The sequence below is a fragment of the Carcharodon carcharias genome, chromosome 17 (assembly GCF_017639515.1).
Source record: "Carcharodon carcharias isolate sCarCar2 chromosome 17, sCarCar2.pri, whole genome shotgun sequence".
Lineage (NCBI taxonomy): Eukaryota > Metazoa > Chordata > Chondrichthyes > Lamniformes > Lamnidae > Carcharodon > Carcharodon carcharias.
The window spans coordinates 92,162,006-92,182,210 of NC_054483.1; the positions used below are offsets into that span (position 1 = coordinate 92,162,006).

The following is a 20,205-nucleotide window of genomic DNA, read 5'->3' on the forward strand; positions in this document are numbered from 1 at the left end:
TTTGGTAATCTGCTGGAGCACAGATTGCTGAACTACTGTGAGACCCAAAAAGCCCCTTTGAGTCCTGGTATTCAGAGCCATGATGGCAGCCATCTGAATTTAAATGGCGCTAAGCTGAGGTTTCATGACTTCTGTCTGAACTTTCACTGTTGTTGTCAGACATTGGCTGGTTCCAGTTTGTTCTGCAATGGAAGCTGAGACATTGACCATCAGGTGCAGCATCATAGCCTGACCTGTAAGTGTTTTCACGGAGTTTGCCACCACTTCCATGTTGGAAAGGATGGCCTCCGATGTCTACACAAAGCCATGTGCCCAATTGAAGCTGGACTGCTCCATCTTCTTTAACAGTGATATCAGGCTTTCTGGCAGGCCTCCCAATGCTCTGTGCATTTCTGTGTGTGTAGCCTTCAGTCCTTTTCTGTATATCGCCCCATCGATGTCCTCATCCAAGGCCTCTGTAGCTGAACTCGTGTGCTGGCACCAGGCTAACCTATTCCACGCACCCCCCCCCAACGCCACTGTCCTGGTTGCAGCCGACTCATGAACAATGGCTTACCACATGCATTTCCCACCTCATATCTTACATGCATTTCCTGCTACCCTCTAAAGATTCTTACAATGCTAGATTCTGTGTCGGTGGCTGCAAGTGTGAGATCAAGTGACAAGATTTATTCTTCCTCAGTCTCTTGCTGCTCTTGCTCTTCAAACCCTGTTCTTGATCAGGTGGCAGTTCTAGGGTATCTGAAAGGATAAAGGGTAGGATTGGAACCAGGGAAGTGTGGGAAAGAAAGAGACACGTATTGACACCATCTGCAGTTTGTTAATCGCAAGAGACGGTGGGATATGGGGAAGTGGGATTAGGGAAGGTGAATTAGATAGATTGGGAGAAAAAGACAATGTAAATAAATCTCTACTCATCATCACATGAAGAAGAGAGACTGTTCTTATGGTTTTGTGCATTTGTCATAGTTTGATGTATATCACTGCACCACTGACTGAATATGTGCAGAGTACATCTGTATACCCGAACTGATTAAGTGTCCTAAATTTGTTCCTTTTTTGTAAATCCCTCTTTTTATTTATTTCGTGTTACTCCTTCTCAGACCTCTTTGCCCCTTTTATTTTCTGCTCCTGCTCTTTGTAACCACTGAATGTTCATTCATGTCCGTCATGGCTGGCAGCTGACAGTTCTGCCTCACTTCAAACAGCCACCAGTAGGTCCTGGAGCAGGGGATTGAAATGCTGGCTCCAGCCACTCGTGGTCAGAATTGACTCAACCATCCCTGGTGCTGATCACTGAGGGCATATAGTTCACAGCTGGCCACTGAAAAATGATGAGGAATATGATCCCTGGCTGACTTTTCCCTTCACCTTGCCAGGGATGCGGAATTGAAATATTGTACCTTCCATACAAACTGCTGGAAATCAAACAGCTTGGCGGGATTAGACCAAGAATGTTGACTCTGGATCTTCTTGATTTATAACACTCAGCAGCACATCACTTGTTTTATTCAGCCAATAACTTATTCCAGCCAACAGTTAAAGTTTACAATGGAATTATTTTGCATTCTGTTCATAGGGATCTGTCAAACAACAGGATTGGATGTCTGAGTCCTGAGATATTTACGGGCCTCACCAGTTTGTCTAAACTGTAAGTACATACCTTTTAGTTGCATTTGCCACTGAATGAAGATTCTCTTTAATAATTAAATAGTTTTTGAATTGGTGTTAGCAGTTTACTGAGAATTTATGGGCAGGCTTGATTTTAAGTAATTCTGCTGATAAAAGTTATAAGGGAACAGTAGAGAATTGGAAATAATTAGAAATTCTGGTTGATTTCTAATTATGTAAAGATTAGATTAGTAAATTGTAACAATTTGGAAGTAACTTTATTATTCAAAGGCTACTTACTTAAGAGTAGGAAGTACATGGTTACCGTGCCTGTCATTAAGACATGATGATTTGATGATGACAATGAAGGGTTAATAGCTCTGATAGTATTACAGTGGGTTTATAGCCCAAGGCCACAAAATTTGGCTCCAAAGCACCACTGAGTTTGGTACTGCAGAATCCCAAAGGTGAAAAACAATAGTGTGAGTTCTGCTCCCGCTGATCTGCCAGTGTAATCACCATGTTAGAAAGAGAAAAAGAGTGGGAGTTTCATGCATGCAGAGTGCTGATTGTGACATTCAATTATTGTCTAATACTGATGCAGTGGTCAACCTTCGATTTTGGACCATATAGGTCACTTTAATTCCCTCTCTTAAACCGTTACAGCTGAATATGTGTTCAGCTGCATGAGGGAAGCTTCCAACCCATCCCAAAATACCCTACAAACTTTTAGGTGAGGTGTTTTTGACTTTGTTCTGCTGCTGCAGCATTACTGGGAATACTGTGGACTGTGTTGTTGGAGGAACTCACACAAGTTCTTTCAGGCAGAAGGGGGCAGCGTTGGACCCTTTGCATTGCTGTGGATTTGAAAAGCTTCTGAGCAGAACTCCTCCTACTCATGGGCCTATAGTTGCACTTCCTCTTGGGTTGCAGCATGACAGGGAGGTGGAGCAGACACCCAGAGAGAAGCAGAAGGAAGAGGATCTCATCAGAAGAACATACCCACATAGGGCCTTCAGAGAGTGCTTTTACCTCTGCCTCAGGCAGGAGTAGGGTCCGTGGTGGCTATGCTTCATCGAGGAGGTGCTCACTGAACACAGGTGCCTCTTTGAACTGGATCTTCAGCCACACAGCAGGGTGAAGACGGCACTGCAATTTGCTATTGAGATCACAATGGCTCTCCATTTCTATGCCTCAGGATCCTTCCATCCTTGAGCTAATAACATTGCCAACTTCTCTCAGTTTGACCTACATCACTACAACAGGGAAATCACTGAGGCCTTGTACATCAGGAGAGGGGACCTTATTGTCTTCTCTCACTAAGCAGAGAGGAGGAGAAGGCGGGTGGCTTTATTAGGGTAGCAAGCCTCCTGGTGGTGCAGGGAGCTATCAACTGCACATACATGGCTCTGAGAATTCCCATTGCAAGGGAAGTTGTACCAGAATTGCAAGGGTTTCCACTCTTTGAATATTCAGTTGGTGTGTGACTAAGCACAGGCCATGTTGGTGAATTTTTGCTATCCTGACAGCAGTCTCAGTGCTCTTATCATGATTTACTCAGCTGTGCCCAACACCTTCAACTGCCTTCAACACCATGTCAAACCAGAGGGCAGTTTTTCAGCAACAAAGCTACCTGCTCTACTCATGGATAATGACTTCTCTCCACTAACCAATTGCACATGGACAGTACTCCTACACTGAGAGCCATACTATGACTAGAAACTTCATGGAGTAGACCATTGGTGTCCTCAGACAATGCTTCTGCTGCTTGGATTGCTTTGGGGAAGCCCTCCAGGAATTGACAGAGCATGTCTTATAATTCATTATTTGCTGCGTCCCCCACCATCTAGAAATCATGCTAGTGTAGCCTTTGTCAGCAGGGCTTGTGCCATCTTATGAGGAGGAGGAGGAAGGGAGGAAGGCACCTGGGCCGTGATTGCTCCGGACTTGCTGTCCATGAGCGTTTCATCAGGCTCCGGTTCCCTTCAAAAAAATCCCCAGATGACCATTGCTCTACACTTTCTCATCTTAACATACCCCCCATCACAGACCATCACCCTCTTGGACACAATAATAAAATAAAAGACACCATGGATCAACTGTTTCTTACCAACTTTATCCAATAACACTTCCAGAAATGCATACAATAATCAACAATTTACTCTTGCGCTTTCCCTTTGTGCCTGTCTTTCAGGCACCTTTGCCTCACGTTCCAATGCAGTGCGATGCAGTGGCTGCTGCATGGCTCGCTGAAGGCTGCTGACTTTCGCTGGTGGGTGGCAGCAGGCTGAGTTAGGTCACAAGGAGGCAACAGCAAGGACACTGGTGGAGTGGCAGTGATGGTAGAATGATTGCTGTCATTGTCAGAGGGACTAGCAGGCTCCACAGATCCACTACCCTCCACAGGGTTAGCCTCAGCAATCTTAGTCTCTGCTTGAGCAAAGGATTGCTGGACAGCTGTGCAACCCTGCAAATCCCTTTGAGAATTGGTATCTTCAGCCATGATTGCAACAGATTGAACCTCAGTGACAACAAGCTAGGCTTGCATGGTAACAGGAATAGATCTCATGAACTTTGAGCTTCCGCTGCAGCACTCAGGTGGTTTCTGCTGGTGCTGCCATGAAACTGAGACATCAGCCATCAGACGCTGATTCCCGTCTGGGTTTGCCAGCACTGGCATGGAGTTGCCCACCAGTTCCAAGTGCGAAAGGATGGGCTCACAGGTCTAGACAAAGCCCTTTGTCAAGTTGAAAGTGGACTCCTCCATGATCCTTGATATTGACAGCCGGCTGCCTGACAGGCCAGCTAATGGAGCAAGCATCTCTGTGTGTGCCTGTTAGTCTTTTCCTGTATGCTGCCCCCTTGAAGTCCTCTTCTGACTCCTGTGCAGCGGAACTCCTGTGTGACCTTGCTCTCTGAGGAGCTGCCAGCTACACAATCATTTGCCCCTGCTCTGGCTGTAGCCCATTTGTGCTCAGTGACACTACATGCAGATCCCCTCTCTGTATTGCACTCTAAACCATGTGCTGGTGTCTGAGCTGCGAGTGTCAGATCAAGTGTTAGTAATTCTTCCACAATCGCGTACTCTTCTCTTGCCTTTCATGTTGGCTAGGAGACAGTTCTGAAAGTATAGATGCGGAACAGGGTAGTTGGGTGAAGGAACTGTGAGAGAGTAGAATAGAAAGCAACCAGTGCATGTTCACATGCCTGCAGAGTGTTAGCTGTGGCTCAGTTGGTAGTACTTGTGCTCTGAATCACAAGGTTCCAGCTTCAAGTCCCACACCAGGGCTTGAGTAGAAAAGTCAAGACTGATACTACTGAGGAAGTGCTACACTGTCAGAGGTGCCATCTTTTGGATGAGACGTTAAACTTAGGCCCCATCTGCCTGCCCTTGGCACTATTTTGAAGAAGAGCAGAGGAGCTACCTCGGTGACCTGGCCAATATTCATAGAGATAAAAACAAAAAAACTGCGGATGCTGGAAATCCAAAACAAAAACAGAATTACCTGGAAAAACTCAGCAGGTCTGGCAGCATCGGCGGAGAAGAAAAGAGTTGACGTTTCGAGTCCTCATGACCCTTCGACAGAACTTGCGTTCGAGTCCAAGAAAGAGTTGAAATATAAGCTGGTTTAAGGTGTGTGTGTGGGGGGCGGAGAGATAGAGAGACAAAGAGGTGGAGGGGGGGGGTGTGGTTGTAGGGACAAACAAGCAGTGATAGAAGCAGATCATCAAAAGATGTCAACGACAATAGTACAATAGAACACATAGGTGTTAAAATTAAAGTTGGTGATATTATCTAAACGAATGTGCTAATTAAGAATGGATGGTAGGGCACTCAAGGTATAGCTCTAGTGGGTTTTTTTTTATATAATGGAAATAGGTGGGAAAAGGAAAATCTTTATAACTTATTGGAAAAAAAAGGGAAGGGGGAAACAGAAAGGGGGTGGGGATGGGGGAGGGAGCTTACGACCTAAAGTTGTTGAATTCAATATTCAGTCCGGAAGGCTGTAAAGTCCCTAGTCGGAAGATGAGGTGTTGTTCCTCCAGTTTGCATTGGGCTTCACTGGAACAATGCAGCAAGCCAAGGACAGACATGTGGGCAAGAGAGCAGGGTGGAGTGTTGAAATGGCAAGCGACAGGGAGGTTTGGGTCATTCTTGCGGACAGACCGCAGGTGTTCTGCAAAGCGGTCGCCCAGTTTACTTCCAATTGCTTCCAATCTCCACCCCTCCATCATTTTCACGTGGTCCATCTCTGACACTTCCCTTCCCTTCCTTGACCTCTCTGTCTCAATCTCTGGTGATAGACTGTCCACCAATATCCATTACAAACCCACCGACTCCCACAGCTATCTCGACTACAGCTCCTCACACCCCGCTTCCTGTAAGGACTCCATCCCATTTTCTCAGTTCCTTCGCCTCCGTCGCATCTGTTCCGATGATGCTACATTCAAAAACAGTTCCTCTGACATGTCCTCCTTCTTCCTTAACCGAGGTTTTCCACCCACGGTCGTTGACAGGGCCCTCAACCGTGTCCGGCCCATCTCCCGCGCATCCGCCCTCACGCCTTCTCCTCCCTCCCAGAAACATGATAGGGTCCCCCTTGTCCTCACTTATCACCCCACCAGCCTCCGCATTCAAAGGATCATCCTCCGCCATTTCCGACAACTCCAGCATGATGCCACCACCAAACACATCTTCCCTTCACCCCCCTTATCGGCATTCCGTAGGGATCGCTCCCTCCGGGACACCCTGGTCCACTCCTCCATCACCCCCTACTCCTCAACCCCCTCCTATGGCACCACCCCATGCCCACGCAAAAGATGCAACACCTGCCCCTTCACTTCCTCTCTCCTCACCGTCCAAGGACCCAAACACTCCTTTCAAGTGAAGCAGTATTTCACTTGCATTTCCCCCAACTTAGTCTACTGCATTCGTTGCTCCCAATGTGGTCTCCTTTACATTGGAGAGACCAAACGTAAACTGGGCAACTGCTTTGCAGAACACCTGCGGTCTGTCCGCAAGAATGACCCAAACCTCCCTGTCGCTTGCCATTTCAACACTCCACCCTGCTCTCTTGCCCACATGTCTGTCCTTGGCTTGCTGCATTGTTCCAGTGAAGCCCAACGCAAACTGGAGGAACAACACCTCATCTTCCGACTAGGGACTTTACAGCCTTCCAGACTGAATATTGAATTCAACAACTTTAGGTCGTAAGCTCCCTCCCCCATCCCCACCCCCTTTCTGTTTCCCCCTTCCCTTTTTTTTCCAATAAGTTATAAAGATTTTCCTTTTCCCACCTATTTCCATTATATATAAAAAAAAACCCACTAGAGCTATACCTTGAGTGCCCTACCATCCATTCTTAATTAGCACATTCGTTTAGATAATATCACCAACTTTAATTTTAACACCTATGTGTTCTATTGTACTATTGTCGTTGACATCTTTTGATGATCTGCTTCTATCACTGCTTGTTTGTCCCTACAACCACACCCCCCCCCCTCCACCTCTTTGTCTCTCTATCTCTCCGCCCCCCACACACACACCTTAAACCAGCTTATATTTCAACTCTTTCTTGGACTCGAACGCAAGTTCTGTCGAAGGGTCATGAGGACTCGAAACGTCAACTCTTTTCTTCTCCGCCGATGCTGCCAGACCTGCTGAGTTTTTCCAGGTAATTCTGTTTTTGTTTTGGCCAATATTCATCCCTCAATCAACATGACAAAAACAGGTTATCTTGTGGATAATCTATTGCTGTTTGTGAGAATTTGCTATGGGTTTAGTGGCTGCTGCCTTTCCCATGTAACAACAATGACTGCATTGCAAGAGGTACATCATTGGCTGTAAAATGCTTTGAAATATCCATTGGTCATGAAAAGTGCGATATAAATGCAAGCCTTTCTTTTCTTCTTTTCACACTCTCTACGGTTTGTACTGCACAGCAGATTGCAGGATGAGGTTGAAGTGCGATTTGAGAATTTGTATAAGGCACGAACAGATCATCATCCTGGATGGTTTCAGCCACACCAGTTGCAAAGGCCTCAGTAACTGCCAGAACACTGTCTCCTCCAACCGATATGCAGCCATGCCTGTTCCCAGCCAGAAAATCTGGCAGCCTTCTCTCTAACTGGCGGCTCCATCAGTCTTTTTTCTTCCATCTGAAAAACTCTTTCACAGCCACGTCCAATACAGACAAATGCCCCTCCCTTTTCAAAGGTGCAGTCTCAGTTTCAGTGCAGGCTAACTTTAGTTGAGTTTAGCTTCACAGGGAACCTGGGTTCCCTGCTCAGCAATGTGCTTAGCATTAGACTGCATGCCATAACCATGGAGATGAGCAGGAAGTATGAAGTCTGTTTGCTACCTGGATCACTTCAATGGTGTTGGGGTAATCTCGCACTACAATCCTGTGCACACTAATGCACTTTATTCGCATTTTAACTCAAAAATTCCACTGAATTGTTAGCATGTTCTAATTCCTTTACATGTATGTGTGCACCTATGTATGTTCTGTGCCCAAAGACAGGTCCGGCCCACAGCACCACAGGCAGGGCAAGGAGGCAGGTCCCGGATCCACCTGAGTTGGAATAGGAATCAAACCCCATGCTGTTGGCACCAATCTAATCCACACCAGCCATCCAGCCAACTGAGCCAACTGCTCCCCCCTAAGGAGTCTTGAGTTGTTGTGAAAGCATACACTGTTACATGCATGTTGGGTAGCCTGGAGCTATTGATAATTATGGTAGAAGTTCAAATTTTTTTCCATCACATAGCTGACCAGGAATCTCTCCCGCTCTTACCACTTGCCATTGGCATATGTTGGAAGAATTTACAGGTTTGTATCCAGCCTGTTTAGCTGCATAATGAATACACCTTCCTTGGCCATCCAGCCCTGGAGTGGGCCTTTAACCTGGAGCTTCTGGCAAGGATGCTTCCCATTGTGCCACAAGACCTATGAACAAAAATTACATATTGATCGATCACGACAAGTAACAAGAGATTTTGTAGATGACAGAATTTCTGGCAAATGTCAGCTGCTGCACTGTGGCATTCGGGTATAAAAAAATATATAGAATGAGCACTATAATTTACTCCATTAAAATTGCCTAATGTATTGACATCAACATTGTCTTTGATTGCAATGGTTAACTAATTGAGTAATGTAGAATTACATGAACATTTAGGCTACAAACCCCAAGTTGCTTAATTTGCACCAGTGGACACAGACAAATTGTGAGAAGCCTTGCTGATCAAACCATTTGGATTGAATCTACAATGGAATATTTTCTACCTGCCCTCCAGAAATAATGGGCTTAATGAGCTGAATCTCCATTTCTTATTCCGCAAATTGCTCCCATGGAAAAATGATGAACAGTAACATTTCAATGTTTGCACTAAATGATATTAATTATACAAACTCATCATCACCATGCCCATCCCCTCCCTTGATACACCCGCTCCCCAACCCAAACTAATGTGTTTTGTAGCTGGCATTGGTCAGTAAATATTGCTTTGTTTTGCAGGAATTTGTCGGGGAACATCTTTTCATCGCTTCCTCTTGGGCTGTTTGTCGAGCTTGGTGCATTGAAAGTCTTGTAAGTATACCATTATAACCTGGAACTCTAGGCTACTGGGGATCAATTCTGTTAACTGGGCCATGTTGCTTCGTTTGTACTGCTCACAGTTATTGAGTTATTGAGTTTTAAAAACCTATATATATTAATCAATATATCTCGACCGAGGCTAAGTTCCAAAAGCTCAACCTCAGCTTTCCAACCACAGAATATCACTGCCATGAACCTCAGCTACTCTATTAACAGCCAGGTGCAATTTTTAGGTGAACCTTTAAAAGAACAAGCAGTCTGTCCACTTGAAACTGGTGGGAGGATGCTTAAATATACAAATCAGGACCTGGCAATAGGTTATAAGATCTTGGTGACAATTTTCATGCAAAAGTAGCTGAGCATGCATTGCTCATTCTCTATGCAAGCTTACTAGGTATTGAGTAGCCTAACTGGGTTTGACTGCTGAAGAGTGCGCAGGAAAATGGCCCAGGAGGATTTTCATTTTTAATGGAGCAATATATGACTCGTGGAATTTGGGGACTTCTCATTTTAATATATTGTAATGAGCTGCTAGCAACATTGATGAGTGTGCTCATTGGAAACCTCTACATTGTGATGGAAACCATGGCCACCATTATAGGACAGAAAAGTGTCCCGACTTAGAATCCACCACCAAAATTGCTGGTATGGTCATGTTATGTGACAGAAGAGATGAGTAAATTCAGAGACCATTGTGCCATTTGATGTGCATTATTTGCTGGGCTGTAGTTTGCAGTGTGAAGCACTTAACCACAGAATACACATAACCGAACAATTAAAAATAACACTTTCCAACAGCATAAAGTCTTCCAGGTTGTCTTCCAGCCTCTTGAGGATCCCATGACCTGTTGTACAAAATACATTCAATATGAGGAAGTAGAATCATGTAGATAAGAGCCCTGTTGAAGTATAACAATGAAAGGGAGAAAAGGGTTAGACTCTGACATTTTCCACTTGGCGTGCAGGTACTGTTTTATGACAAATCTATTTCCAGTTCTTTCACTAGTTCTTATACTGTAATATTACAAAAATTGACTGTGATTCTTCATAGTTTCTAAATTCAATTTATTGTTCAAATTTTTCTATTCAGACATAGGATGAGTAGCTTACAATATTGTGGCAGAAAGTTCCCTTTACTTACAATGATATTGCGGGTGGTTAGACCATAGCTGGATGTAGTCAGTCATCTTTGTTCCTGTTCCTGTCGACTGTAAGGGGTAGCACTGATTGTTCTTGTGTGGCCGGTTTTATACCTTCAGTGGAGTGTGCTGGAATGTTCTTTCCGAGTGAGAAAGATGCTTATTACTCATACCTATCACCCAGCTGCTTCGAAACACTGCCCACTTTCTCCTCCAGTGGCATCCCTTGGAGTTTCCGGCCCCCACTGTCCTCAATCCTTTCGTGCATCTTCTTATTGGAATAGGTGCCCACAAGTCTTGACCATACATTACAAATCAGGCATACCAACTTTGCTTATCAGTAGTTTTACCCTGCCGGCAAAGACATTGTGCCAATCACCTGCAGGTTGAGTCTCCTTGTCTCAGCAGAATACACACTGTGATGATCACCACAGAATGTTTCCACCTCTGAAGTCCTGCTTCCTTGCAAAGCCTGCTGGTTCTTTTTGGTCAAACCACTCCTGAATTTGATTGGTGAGGTAGCAGTCACAAGCCTTGGTGAACCAAACTTGATTGCGGCTGCATCTTTGCCTGTTGGTTCTGGTGTGTCTAACCACTGCATTTGCTGCAACGTGACAAACTACCTCTCTTAATTGTCGAGTCTCCTAAAACTTTGGATAACTAAAATTCACTTAATTTTAAAAAAAATATATTAATTTAGATATATTTGGGTGTCAGGTAGAAAATGGATGAGCTTGCCTGAGGCAAATGATGTTTTTTTCCTGAAGATTTTTGTAGTGTTATGACCTGATGGAGTCAGAAATCCAATTTGAAAATATTGTTCTGGTCTGATATGTTTAGTGTTGAACATTTAACAATTACTGATGCAAAAGCTCAGCTTTCTCTTTTTTTTTGCTTCTACCCATAACCTTTATACTTCCACAACTTGGAAAGATTTATTTTAAAGGCTATGTGTTGCAAGAGCAATTTGTTCCATCTTATAAATGTGCTGTTAGAAATTTTGTAGGTGAACATACTTAAATGTAGTCAAAAATATCAAAGCTTTAGAACAGATATAAACAAAAAGTTTTGACTTTTTTGATTTTGTTAATAATCCTGTTTGGAATCGTTAATGTTTGAAGAAGAAATCTGAACACCCATCAATTAACCAATAGAACTATGGCATAAAATTTCACATTTTTAAACAAAAACAAACTTCAATGTATATCAAAAAGAATTAAACAACAGTAAGCATTATTAACACTACAGCTTACAACTACATCGATTATGAACTCAGGTCTATTTTTTCTTTCCCCCTAAGAGTTCTCTTAAATCCCGACCTGTGTTTATAAATTGAATTGTTATGCATCCTGAACCTCTAGCTCCTAATTCCTCTACCATTAATTATCCAGGATCCATGTTTAAAAATATAATCCAAGGGAAGTACCCAGCTGTTTGAGAAGTATTTATTTATATTGGAGGATATCATGACCTTGGGAACCAGCAGGTGACACCTCAGAACTGATTGGATTTGCCTTGAATAAATGTGGAATAAAAGCAGAAAATGCTGGAAAAACTCAGCAAGTCTGACAGCATCTGTGGAGAGAGAAACAAAGTTAAAGTTTTGAGTCTGTATGACTCTCCTTTAGGTCCATGTGATGTCGCCCAACGTCTCCTCACACGTTTCACGCTGGCGGGCTGTTGATTGGCCAGCCAGCGTGAAACCACGGTCGGGGGCCAGTCGTGGTTGGTGGTCCATTTCCTGATCATTCTGGGGCCCGCTGATCGTGCCCACTCGCCAACTGGAAATTCAGACCCATATAACTAATTCCTCTGGGCTGTTCTTTATTGCAGTTATGTTTTTAGTGTTTAACATCTAGCAAAGTACCTGTGTCTGAGATTGCTGGACATATGATCTGTGTAATAATGATTTTATGTTTCACTGATTTGAAAGACACACAGGGCATGGACTGCCACTTGTGAATGATGAATTTATCTAAGCGAGCAATATATATATCACTACTGTACAAGTCTCTATTGCAATATTTTCATTATTTTCAAAAAAGGATGGTATTAATTTGACAAAAAAGTAGCTGAAAATCAAGAACCAAAACCAAAAATATATTTAAAACATTACTTTAACTAAGGCGTTATGATGAGAGTCGTGTATCTGTGTGTGTCTGTGGTGTTTGTGTGTATGTGCTGCGTTTGTATGTGTGTGTGTGTGTGTGTTTCTGTGGCATGTGTGTGTGTGTGTGTGTGTGTGCATGCATTCCTGTGGAGTGTGTTTCTGTGGCATGTGTGTGTGTGTGTGTGTGTGTGTGTGTGCATTCCTGTGGAGTGTGTTTCTGTGGCGTGTGTGTGTGTGTGTGTGTGTGTGTGTGCATTCCTGTGGAGTGTGTTTCTGTGGCGTGTGTGTGTGTGTGTGTGTGTGTGCATTCCTGTGGAGTGTGTTTCTGTGGCATGTGTGTGTTTCTGTGGCATGTGTGTGTTTCTGTGGTGTGTGTGTGCTTCTGTGGCATGTGTGTATGTTCTTGTGGCATGTGTGTATGTTTCTGTAGTCTGTGTGTGGTTCTGTGGTATGGGTGTGTGTGTGTGTGTGTATCTGTATGTGTGTCTGTATGTTTCTGTGGTGTTTGTGTGTGCTTCTGTGGTGTTTGTGTATGTTTCTGTGGTGTGTGTGTGTCTCTGGTGTGTGTGTTTCTGTGGTATATGTGTGTATGTCCTTCTGTGGTATTTGTGTGTGTGTGTGTGTGTGTTTCTGTGGTGCATGTGTTTCTGTGGTGCATGTGTTTCTGTGGTGTGTGTGTTTCTGTGGTGTGTGTGTTCCTGTGGTGTGTTTGTGTGTGTGTGTGTGTATGTGTGTGTGTGTGTTTCTGTGGTGTGTATTTTTGGTGTGTTTAAGTGGTGTGTGTGTGTTTCTGTGGTGTGTGTGTGGTGTGTGTTTCTATGGTGTGAGCTTGTGGTATGTGTTTCTGTGGTGTGCATGTGTGTTTCTGCGGTGTGTGTGTTTGTGTGGTGTGTGTGTGTATGTTTCTGTGGCACGTGTGCATATTTATGTGGTGTGTGTGTTTGTGTGGGGTGAATGTGTGTGTGTGTTTATGTGGTGTGTGTGTGTATGTTTCTGTGGCACGTGTGCATATTTATGTGGTGTATGTGTTTGTGTGGGGTGAATGTGTGTGTGTGTTTGTGTTGTGTGTGTGTGTGTTTCTGTGGCATGTGTGTGTGTTTATGTGGCATGTGTGCATATTTATGTGGTGTGTGTGCGTGTGTGTGTTTTTGTGGGGTGTGTATTTGTGTGGGGTGTGTGTTTGTGTGGGGTGTGCGTGTGTGTTTGTTTCTGTGGGATGTGTGTGTGTTTGTGTCTCTTTGGTGTATGTATGGGTGTTTCTGCGGTGTGCGTGTATTTCTTCGGTGTCTGTGTGGGTGGTTCTGTGGTATATGTGTGTTTGTTTCGGTGGCATGTGTGTATGTGTTTTACGGTGGCATATGTGTGTGTGTGTGTTTGTGTGGGATATGTGTGTGTTTGTGTGGGGTGTGCGTGTGTGTTTGTTTCTGTGGGATGTTGTGTGTTTGTGTCTCTTTCGTGTGTTTCTCTGGTGTGTGTGTGGGTGGCTCTGTGGTATATGTGTGTTTGTGTGTTTCTGAGGTGTGTCTGTGTGTGTGTGTGTGTTTTATGGTGGCTTGTGTCTGTGTATGTTTCTATGGTGTAGGTAGTGCATGTATGTGTTTCTGTGGTATATGTATATATATGTGTGTGGGTGTGTGTGTGTGTGTGTGTTTCTGTGATGTGTATGTGCATGTGGCACGTGTTTCTGTGGTGCGTGTGTGTGTGGTTTGTGTTTCTGTGTTGTGTGTGCGCATGGTTTGTGTTCTTGTGGTGTGTGCGGTATGTATTTCTGTGGTACGTGCGTGTGTATTTCTGTGATGTGTGTATTTCTGTGGTGTGCATGTCTGTTTCTGTGGCGTGTGTGTGTGTGTCTTTCTGTGGCATGTGTGTGTGTTTGTGTGGGATATGTGTGTGTTTGTGTGGGGTGTGCGTGTGTGTTTGTTTCGGTGGGATGTTGTGTGTTTGTGTCTCTTTCTTGTATGTATGGGTGTTTCTGCGGTGTGTGTGTGTTTCTCTGGTGTGTGTGTGGGTGGCTCTGTGGTATATGTGTGTTTGTGTGTTTCTGAGGTGTGTCTGTGTGTGTGTGTGTTTTATGGTGGCTTGTGTCTGTGTATGTTTCTATGGTGTGTGTGTATTCCTGTGCAGTGTGTGTGTGTGTTTCTGTGGCATGTGTGTGTGTTTATGTGGCATGTGTGCATATTTATGTGGTGTGTGTGCGTGTGTGTGTTTGTGTGGGGTGTTGTGTGGGGTGTGCATGTGTGTTTGTTTCTGTGGGATGTGTGTGTGTTTGTGTCTCTTTGGTGTATGTATGGGTGTTTCTGCGGTGTGCGTGTGTTTCTTTGGTGTCTGTGTGGGTGGTTCTGTGGTATATGTGTGTTTGTTTGTTTCTGTGGCGTGTGTGTGTGTGTGTATTCCTGTGGTGTAGTGTATTCCTGTATAGTGCATGTATGTGTTTCCGTGGTATATGTATATATGTATATATATGTGTGTGGGTGTGTGTGTGTGTGTGTTTCTGTGGTGTGTGTGTGTGTTTCTGTGGTGTGTGGTATGTGTTTCTGTGATGTGTATGTGCGTGTGGCACGTGTTTCCGTGGTGCGTGTGTGTGTGGTTTGTGTTTCTGTGATGTGTGTATGCATGGTTTGTGTTTTTGTGGTATGTGCGTTATGTATTTCTGTGGTACGTGTGTGTGTCTTTCTGTGGCATGTGTGTGTGTTTATGTGGCATGTGTGTGTGTTTATGTGGCATGTGTGGATATTTATCTGGCGTGTGTGCATGTGTGTGTTTGTGTGGGGTATGTGTGTGTTTGTGTGGGGTGTGCATGTGTATTTGTTTCGGTGGGATGTTGTGTGTTTGTATCTCTTTGGTGTATGTATGGGTGTTTCTGCGGTGTGTGTGTGTGTGTTTCTCTGGTGTGTGTGTGGGTGGCTCTGTGGTATATGTGTGTTTGTGTGTTTCTGAGGTGTGTCTGTGTGTGTGTTTTATGGTGGCTTGTGTCTGTGTATGTTTCTATGGTGTGTGTGTATTCCTGTGTAGTGTGTGTGTGTTTCCGTGGTATATGTATGTGTGTGTGTTTGGTGTGTGTGTGTGTTTGTGTGTGTGTGTGTGTTTGTTTGTTTCTGTGGTGTGTGTGGTTCTGTGGTGTGTGTGTGTGTGTGTAAGTATTTCTATGGTGTGTGTGTTTCTGTGGTGTGTGTGTGTGTAAGTATTTCTATGGTGTGTGTGTTTCTGTGGTGTGCGTATGTGCATGTGTTTCTATGGACACTGTATTTTTGTGTGTGTATGTGTTTCTGTGGTGTGTGTGTGTTTCTCTGGGGGTGCGTGTGTATGCGTATGTATGTGTGTTCCTGTGGAGCGTGTGTGTGTTTCTCTAGTGTGTGAGTGGGTGCTTCTATAGTGTTTCTGTGGTATATGCGTGTGTGTGTGTGTGTGTGTGTGGTGCGTATGTGGGTATTTCTGTGGCATGTGTGTGTGTGTATGTGGCGTGTGTGCATGTGTGTACTAGTTTTGACATGTAAGAGAGATAGCGTGCATTTGCCTTTTTTGAATTGAGCATTCATGAAGAAAGGTGAAAGCTTGATACCTATCTAGCAGATACCAAGCCATATGTTTATATTACTAATAAAATTGGAACTATGAAAGGGGTTTTATTGTTAAAAGGTGAAGTTCCAAGAGGCTGATGAGACAATGAGAATTTGCATTCAATCAGTAGTGGTAGGTATAACAAGATAACCGTTTTGGGTGCGTAGAGCAGAGGTGATGTGAGAAGAAAGCAGCTGTAAGCCTCCAACTGGCTCCAAATGAACCAAAGTGAAAGAACCTCATTTTGAATTTGTAAGGTGAAAGTGCTTTGCCTGGTGTTTGGTTAAGTCTATGAGTTGCTGTTGCCCTACTGGAGATTAGTTTGGGAATTTGTTAAAAGGTATGATAGTAGTAATTTGTAGCCATGTGTATATATGTTTTAACCTGTGTAACTTAATAAAATGTTTCACTTAGTTTAATGTAAAACCTCGAGAGCTGATGGTCTGATTCCTGAATTTAGAGTCGCCTCTCAAACATAACACTTAAAATTGTAGTTTATGACAGTTGTTTAAAGTTTCCCTCTGGGATTTTTAAATAACTCAGCTTTATCAACAGCATCAGTCATAACTGTGTGTGTGTGTGTGTGTGTGTGTGTGTGTGTGTGTTCTGTATGTGTGTGTGTGTATGTGTGTGTTGTGTGTGTATGTGTGTCTGTGGGTGTGTGCGTTTCTGTGGTATGTATGTGTGTATTTCTGTGGTCTGTCTGTGTGTGTATGTGTGTGTGAATTTGTGTGTGTGTATGTGTGTCTGTGAGCGTGTGCGTTTCTGTGGTTGTATATGTGTATTTCTGTGGTCTGTGTGTGTGAGTTTGTGTTTGTGTATGTGTGTGTGAGTTTGTGTGTATGTGTGTGTGTGTGTGTGTTGTGTGTGTGTATGTGTGTGAGCGTGTGCGTTTCTGTGGTATGTATATGTGTATTTCTGTGGTCTGTGTGTGTGAGTTTGTGTTTGTGTATGTGTGTGTGAGTTTGTGTGTATGTGTGTGTTGTGTGTGTGTGTGTATTGTGTGTGTATGTGTGTCTGTGGGTGTGTGCGTTTCTGTGATATGTATGTGTGTATTTCTGTGGTCTGTCTGTGTGTGTATGTGTGTGTGAGTTTGTGTGCGTGTATGTGTGTCTGTGAGCGTGTGCGTTTCTGTGGTATGTATATGTGTATTTCTGTGGTCTGTGTGTGAGTTTGTGTTTGTGTATGTGTGTGTGAGTTTGTGTGTATTTTTACTATTTGCATCTCATAGCTATTTTAAAAAATATACATTCTGATTTGCAAATTCATTTATGCTTTTTCCAGGCACTTTAGCACTGAATCTCTAATGTGTGACTGCAACCTTAGATGGCTTTTGCAATGGGCCAAAAACTCTTCAGTTCGAATAGCAGATGAAACTTTGTGTGTCTACCCAAATGCTTTGCAGGGACGGCCATTCAAAACTTTGAAAGAGAATCAGTTGTCATGTGGTGAGTGGAACTTCAATTTTAAAATTGTTTTGATTTAATTTGATGTTTATTTTGGAAAAGTATCTGCTGCTTTAAAATTCACTCAATGAGTAGTGGCATATCAGCCCATTGGGTAAGAGATTTATTTTATTTTGAGATAACAGAATGCTTTCATTACTTTTGTGTTGGACAAAACAGCACCAAGAACATGGGTGTTTATGTGGGTTAAAATTCAGCTGATAAATCTCCCATTTCCACTGGACTTTGAGTAGGGTTGAACATAATGAAGCCTTTAAGTTTTTATCTATAGGACTCGGTGATTGTGCGGTTTTTTTCTTGATCAAAATGGAAGTGGAAGGAATTTAGATTACACATGATCAAGTAAAATGTTCTTGGGATTGACAATAATTAATCAATCTTACCTCTCGACCTTGAAGGTATTTGAAGCCTGACTCCATGCAGTGTTCTCGGCCTGAATCATCTCTCTCCCTGACTGAGAAGAAATTAATTAAGATTAAAAGATAATCCATTTCTCCTTTCACAAGCTGCACCAACTCATTTTCCAGCAGCTCTATCAGTGACCGTCCTGAGCGATTGCCAGTTATAGGTTCATCTTCCTCAAAACCCAAACATTTTTATGGATGTGTTTGGGAAACTGAAAGGAGTATTGCTGAAAAAAAAGATATTTTGTTGAAGCTTTTCGTCTTTTTGCAAGAATATGATGTAAGGGAAAACAACAATTTATGCTGTATGAGAAGAGAGTGCTGATTGGTTGGCAGATCAACTCTGATTGGTGGGGCATTGCCGTAGAGAATGTACCAGTTGATGGTGGCTGACAGTTAACTGCCAAGCATTGTTTGAAATTTAAACCAGGCAGCTTGACTCTGGTCAAGGCACTGCCCTGAGGAATGAACCAGGGAATGGCCATCACTTATTTTGTTTAGCTGAAACAGGCGCAATGTTATTTCTGTCTGCAACGAACAGGGTCTTGTGTATTAATATATGTAGCTTCCACACAAATGTGCCACAATGCGAACCTGACTGACAATCTTAACTTGGTTGTCAGCATAATTCTTAGGACACTGAGGATTATTTAGCAAATAATGCCCAATCGCAGAAACACATCTAATGTTGGACACTGTGTTTTGGGCTTTGCAAGCACGGGCTGATTGGGTATGGTCTGTACCTTGTCCAATCAGAGTCCACTTGCCAACCATTCTGCCTTCTCTGCTCATACAGTTCAATTTGTTGTTTTCCCTTACACTGTATTCTTGCAGTCCTGATGAGTGCAAGACAAGAAGCTTCAACAAAATGTCTGTATTTTCAGCAGTACTCAAGTAATGTACGACCAAATGGCTAAACTGAAAGGAGCTTCCACACCATTGAGTCCTGAACTTTACTAGGAAAAAATATTAAGACCTCTGGAACACTCATAGGTTTCATCTTTCATAGGAAACCTGTTTGTGTGTGCTGGATGTCAAAATGGCACGAGGTTCCAAATGCTTAACACTGGTCAGAAAGTCTGTCTTCATTGTGTGGAGTCATGTTATTACCCATGAATGTTGACTTTCATTTCTCACAGACTTTAACTATTAGGATAAGTGTCATTTTTCACTTGTCAAGTGTTGCAAAGTTAATGATGTGGCTACTCGATGCTAAAGTGCATATTTTTAAACACTCATTTATTCAATTATTAATGAACAATAGCTCATTTTACACCCTTACTTTAGGTGCCTCACTATGTTATTACATTCACAGGTGTTTCTGCCTCATTCATACTTGCAAAATTGACATTTATGCCGAGTTGATATATTAGCTGAGAACATTCTCCTGGTATTAGCAAACAGATGCTTAACATGTTCATATTGCATTCTTTTATCTGCTAATAAGACAGAAGGTAATGCAATAAAAAACAGATTTGCATGACCATCTTAACTACTTGTCTACTAATATTATCAACATTAAGTTTGAGGCTATTGTGCTGAAAAGTTTTGAAACTGAAGCTGTTATGGGGGTTTGCAAATAGAGATCCAAAACAAAGCTGTCAGACTTGGTTTTACCCTGGGTTGGGGCAGTGACTTACCCCCTCAATCTTGCTCCCTTCCTGTTTTTAGCAGACAGGCAGATCACCCACCATCAGAGAGCAGAATATTCTTCAGATATTCAGATTTTGTCTCAACTATGTTATTGGGTCCTGATTACAGTTTGAATCCCAGGCCATCAGATGAATTGGATGCAGAACCAGAAGAGGCCCACAATTGCATGTTATTTTCATTTTCCTTTGTCTCTGGGCCAAGAGAAGCACAAATGCTCCTCTGGGCCCCCCAAGGAAACCCCCTTTTCTAACTGAAATGCCCTCCTGACCCCTAATCCCTCCACACCCCCAACCACTTATTTGACAGCCAGGCACCATTCCTCTGCCCACCGGTCATCTTGTAATTGCTGTGGGAGACTGAAGGCTTACAAGCAGATGAGGGTGGAAGTTAAAATCTGTTGTGTCTCATAGTGTGCAGGATTTCACTGTTTACCATTTACCACGGCCCTCACTTACAGGCCTCCTACTGTGAGGTAAAATTGTGCAGGTAATTTTTGAAGAAAATGTCTTATTGTACATAACTTATATCCTCTAGAGGTTAGCTTTCATTCATAGAGTTTAAGCGATTTGTGTTTGGAAGCAGTAAATCTGTGTGAAAGAAACCAAAAGAATGCAAAACAGATGTAGATTTGATCAGATGTGAGCTAAAAGTCATGATGCTCA

General features: G+C 43.2%; 1 protein-coding gene across 1 annotated transcript in view; it reads left to right on the plus strand.

The window, feature by feature from the left end:
- Positions 1-20,205, plus strand: part of LOC121289836 (adhesion G protein-coupled receptor A3) — a 553,143-nt gene that overhangs the window by 221,877 nt on the left and 311,061 nt on the right. Inside the window, exons 4-6 of the mRNA XM_041209725.1 lie at positions 1,580-1,651; positions 9,133-9,204; positions 17,305-17,468. Of these exons, the coding sequence (XP_041065659.1) occupies positions 1,580-1,651; positions 9,133-9,204; positions 17,305-17,468 (308 nt within the window). The remainder of the gene's footprint in view (positions 1-1,579; positions 1,652-9,132; positions 9,205-17,304; positions 17,469-20,205) is intronic.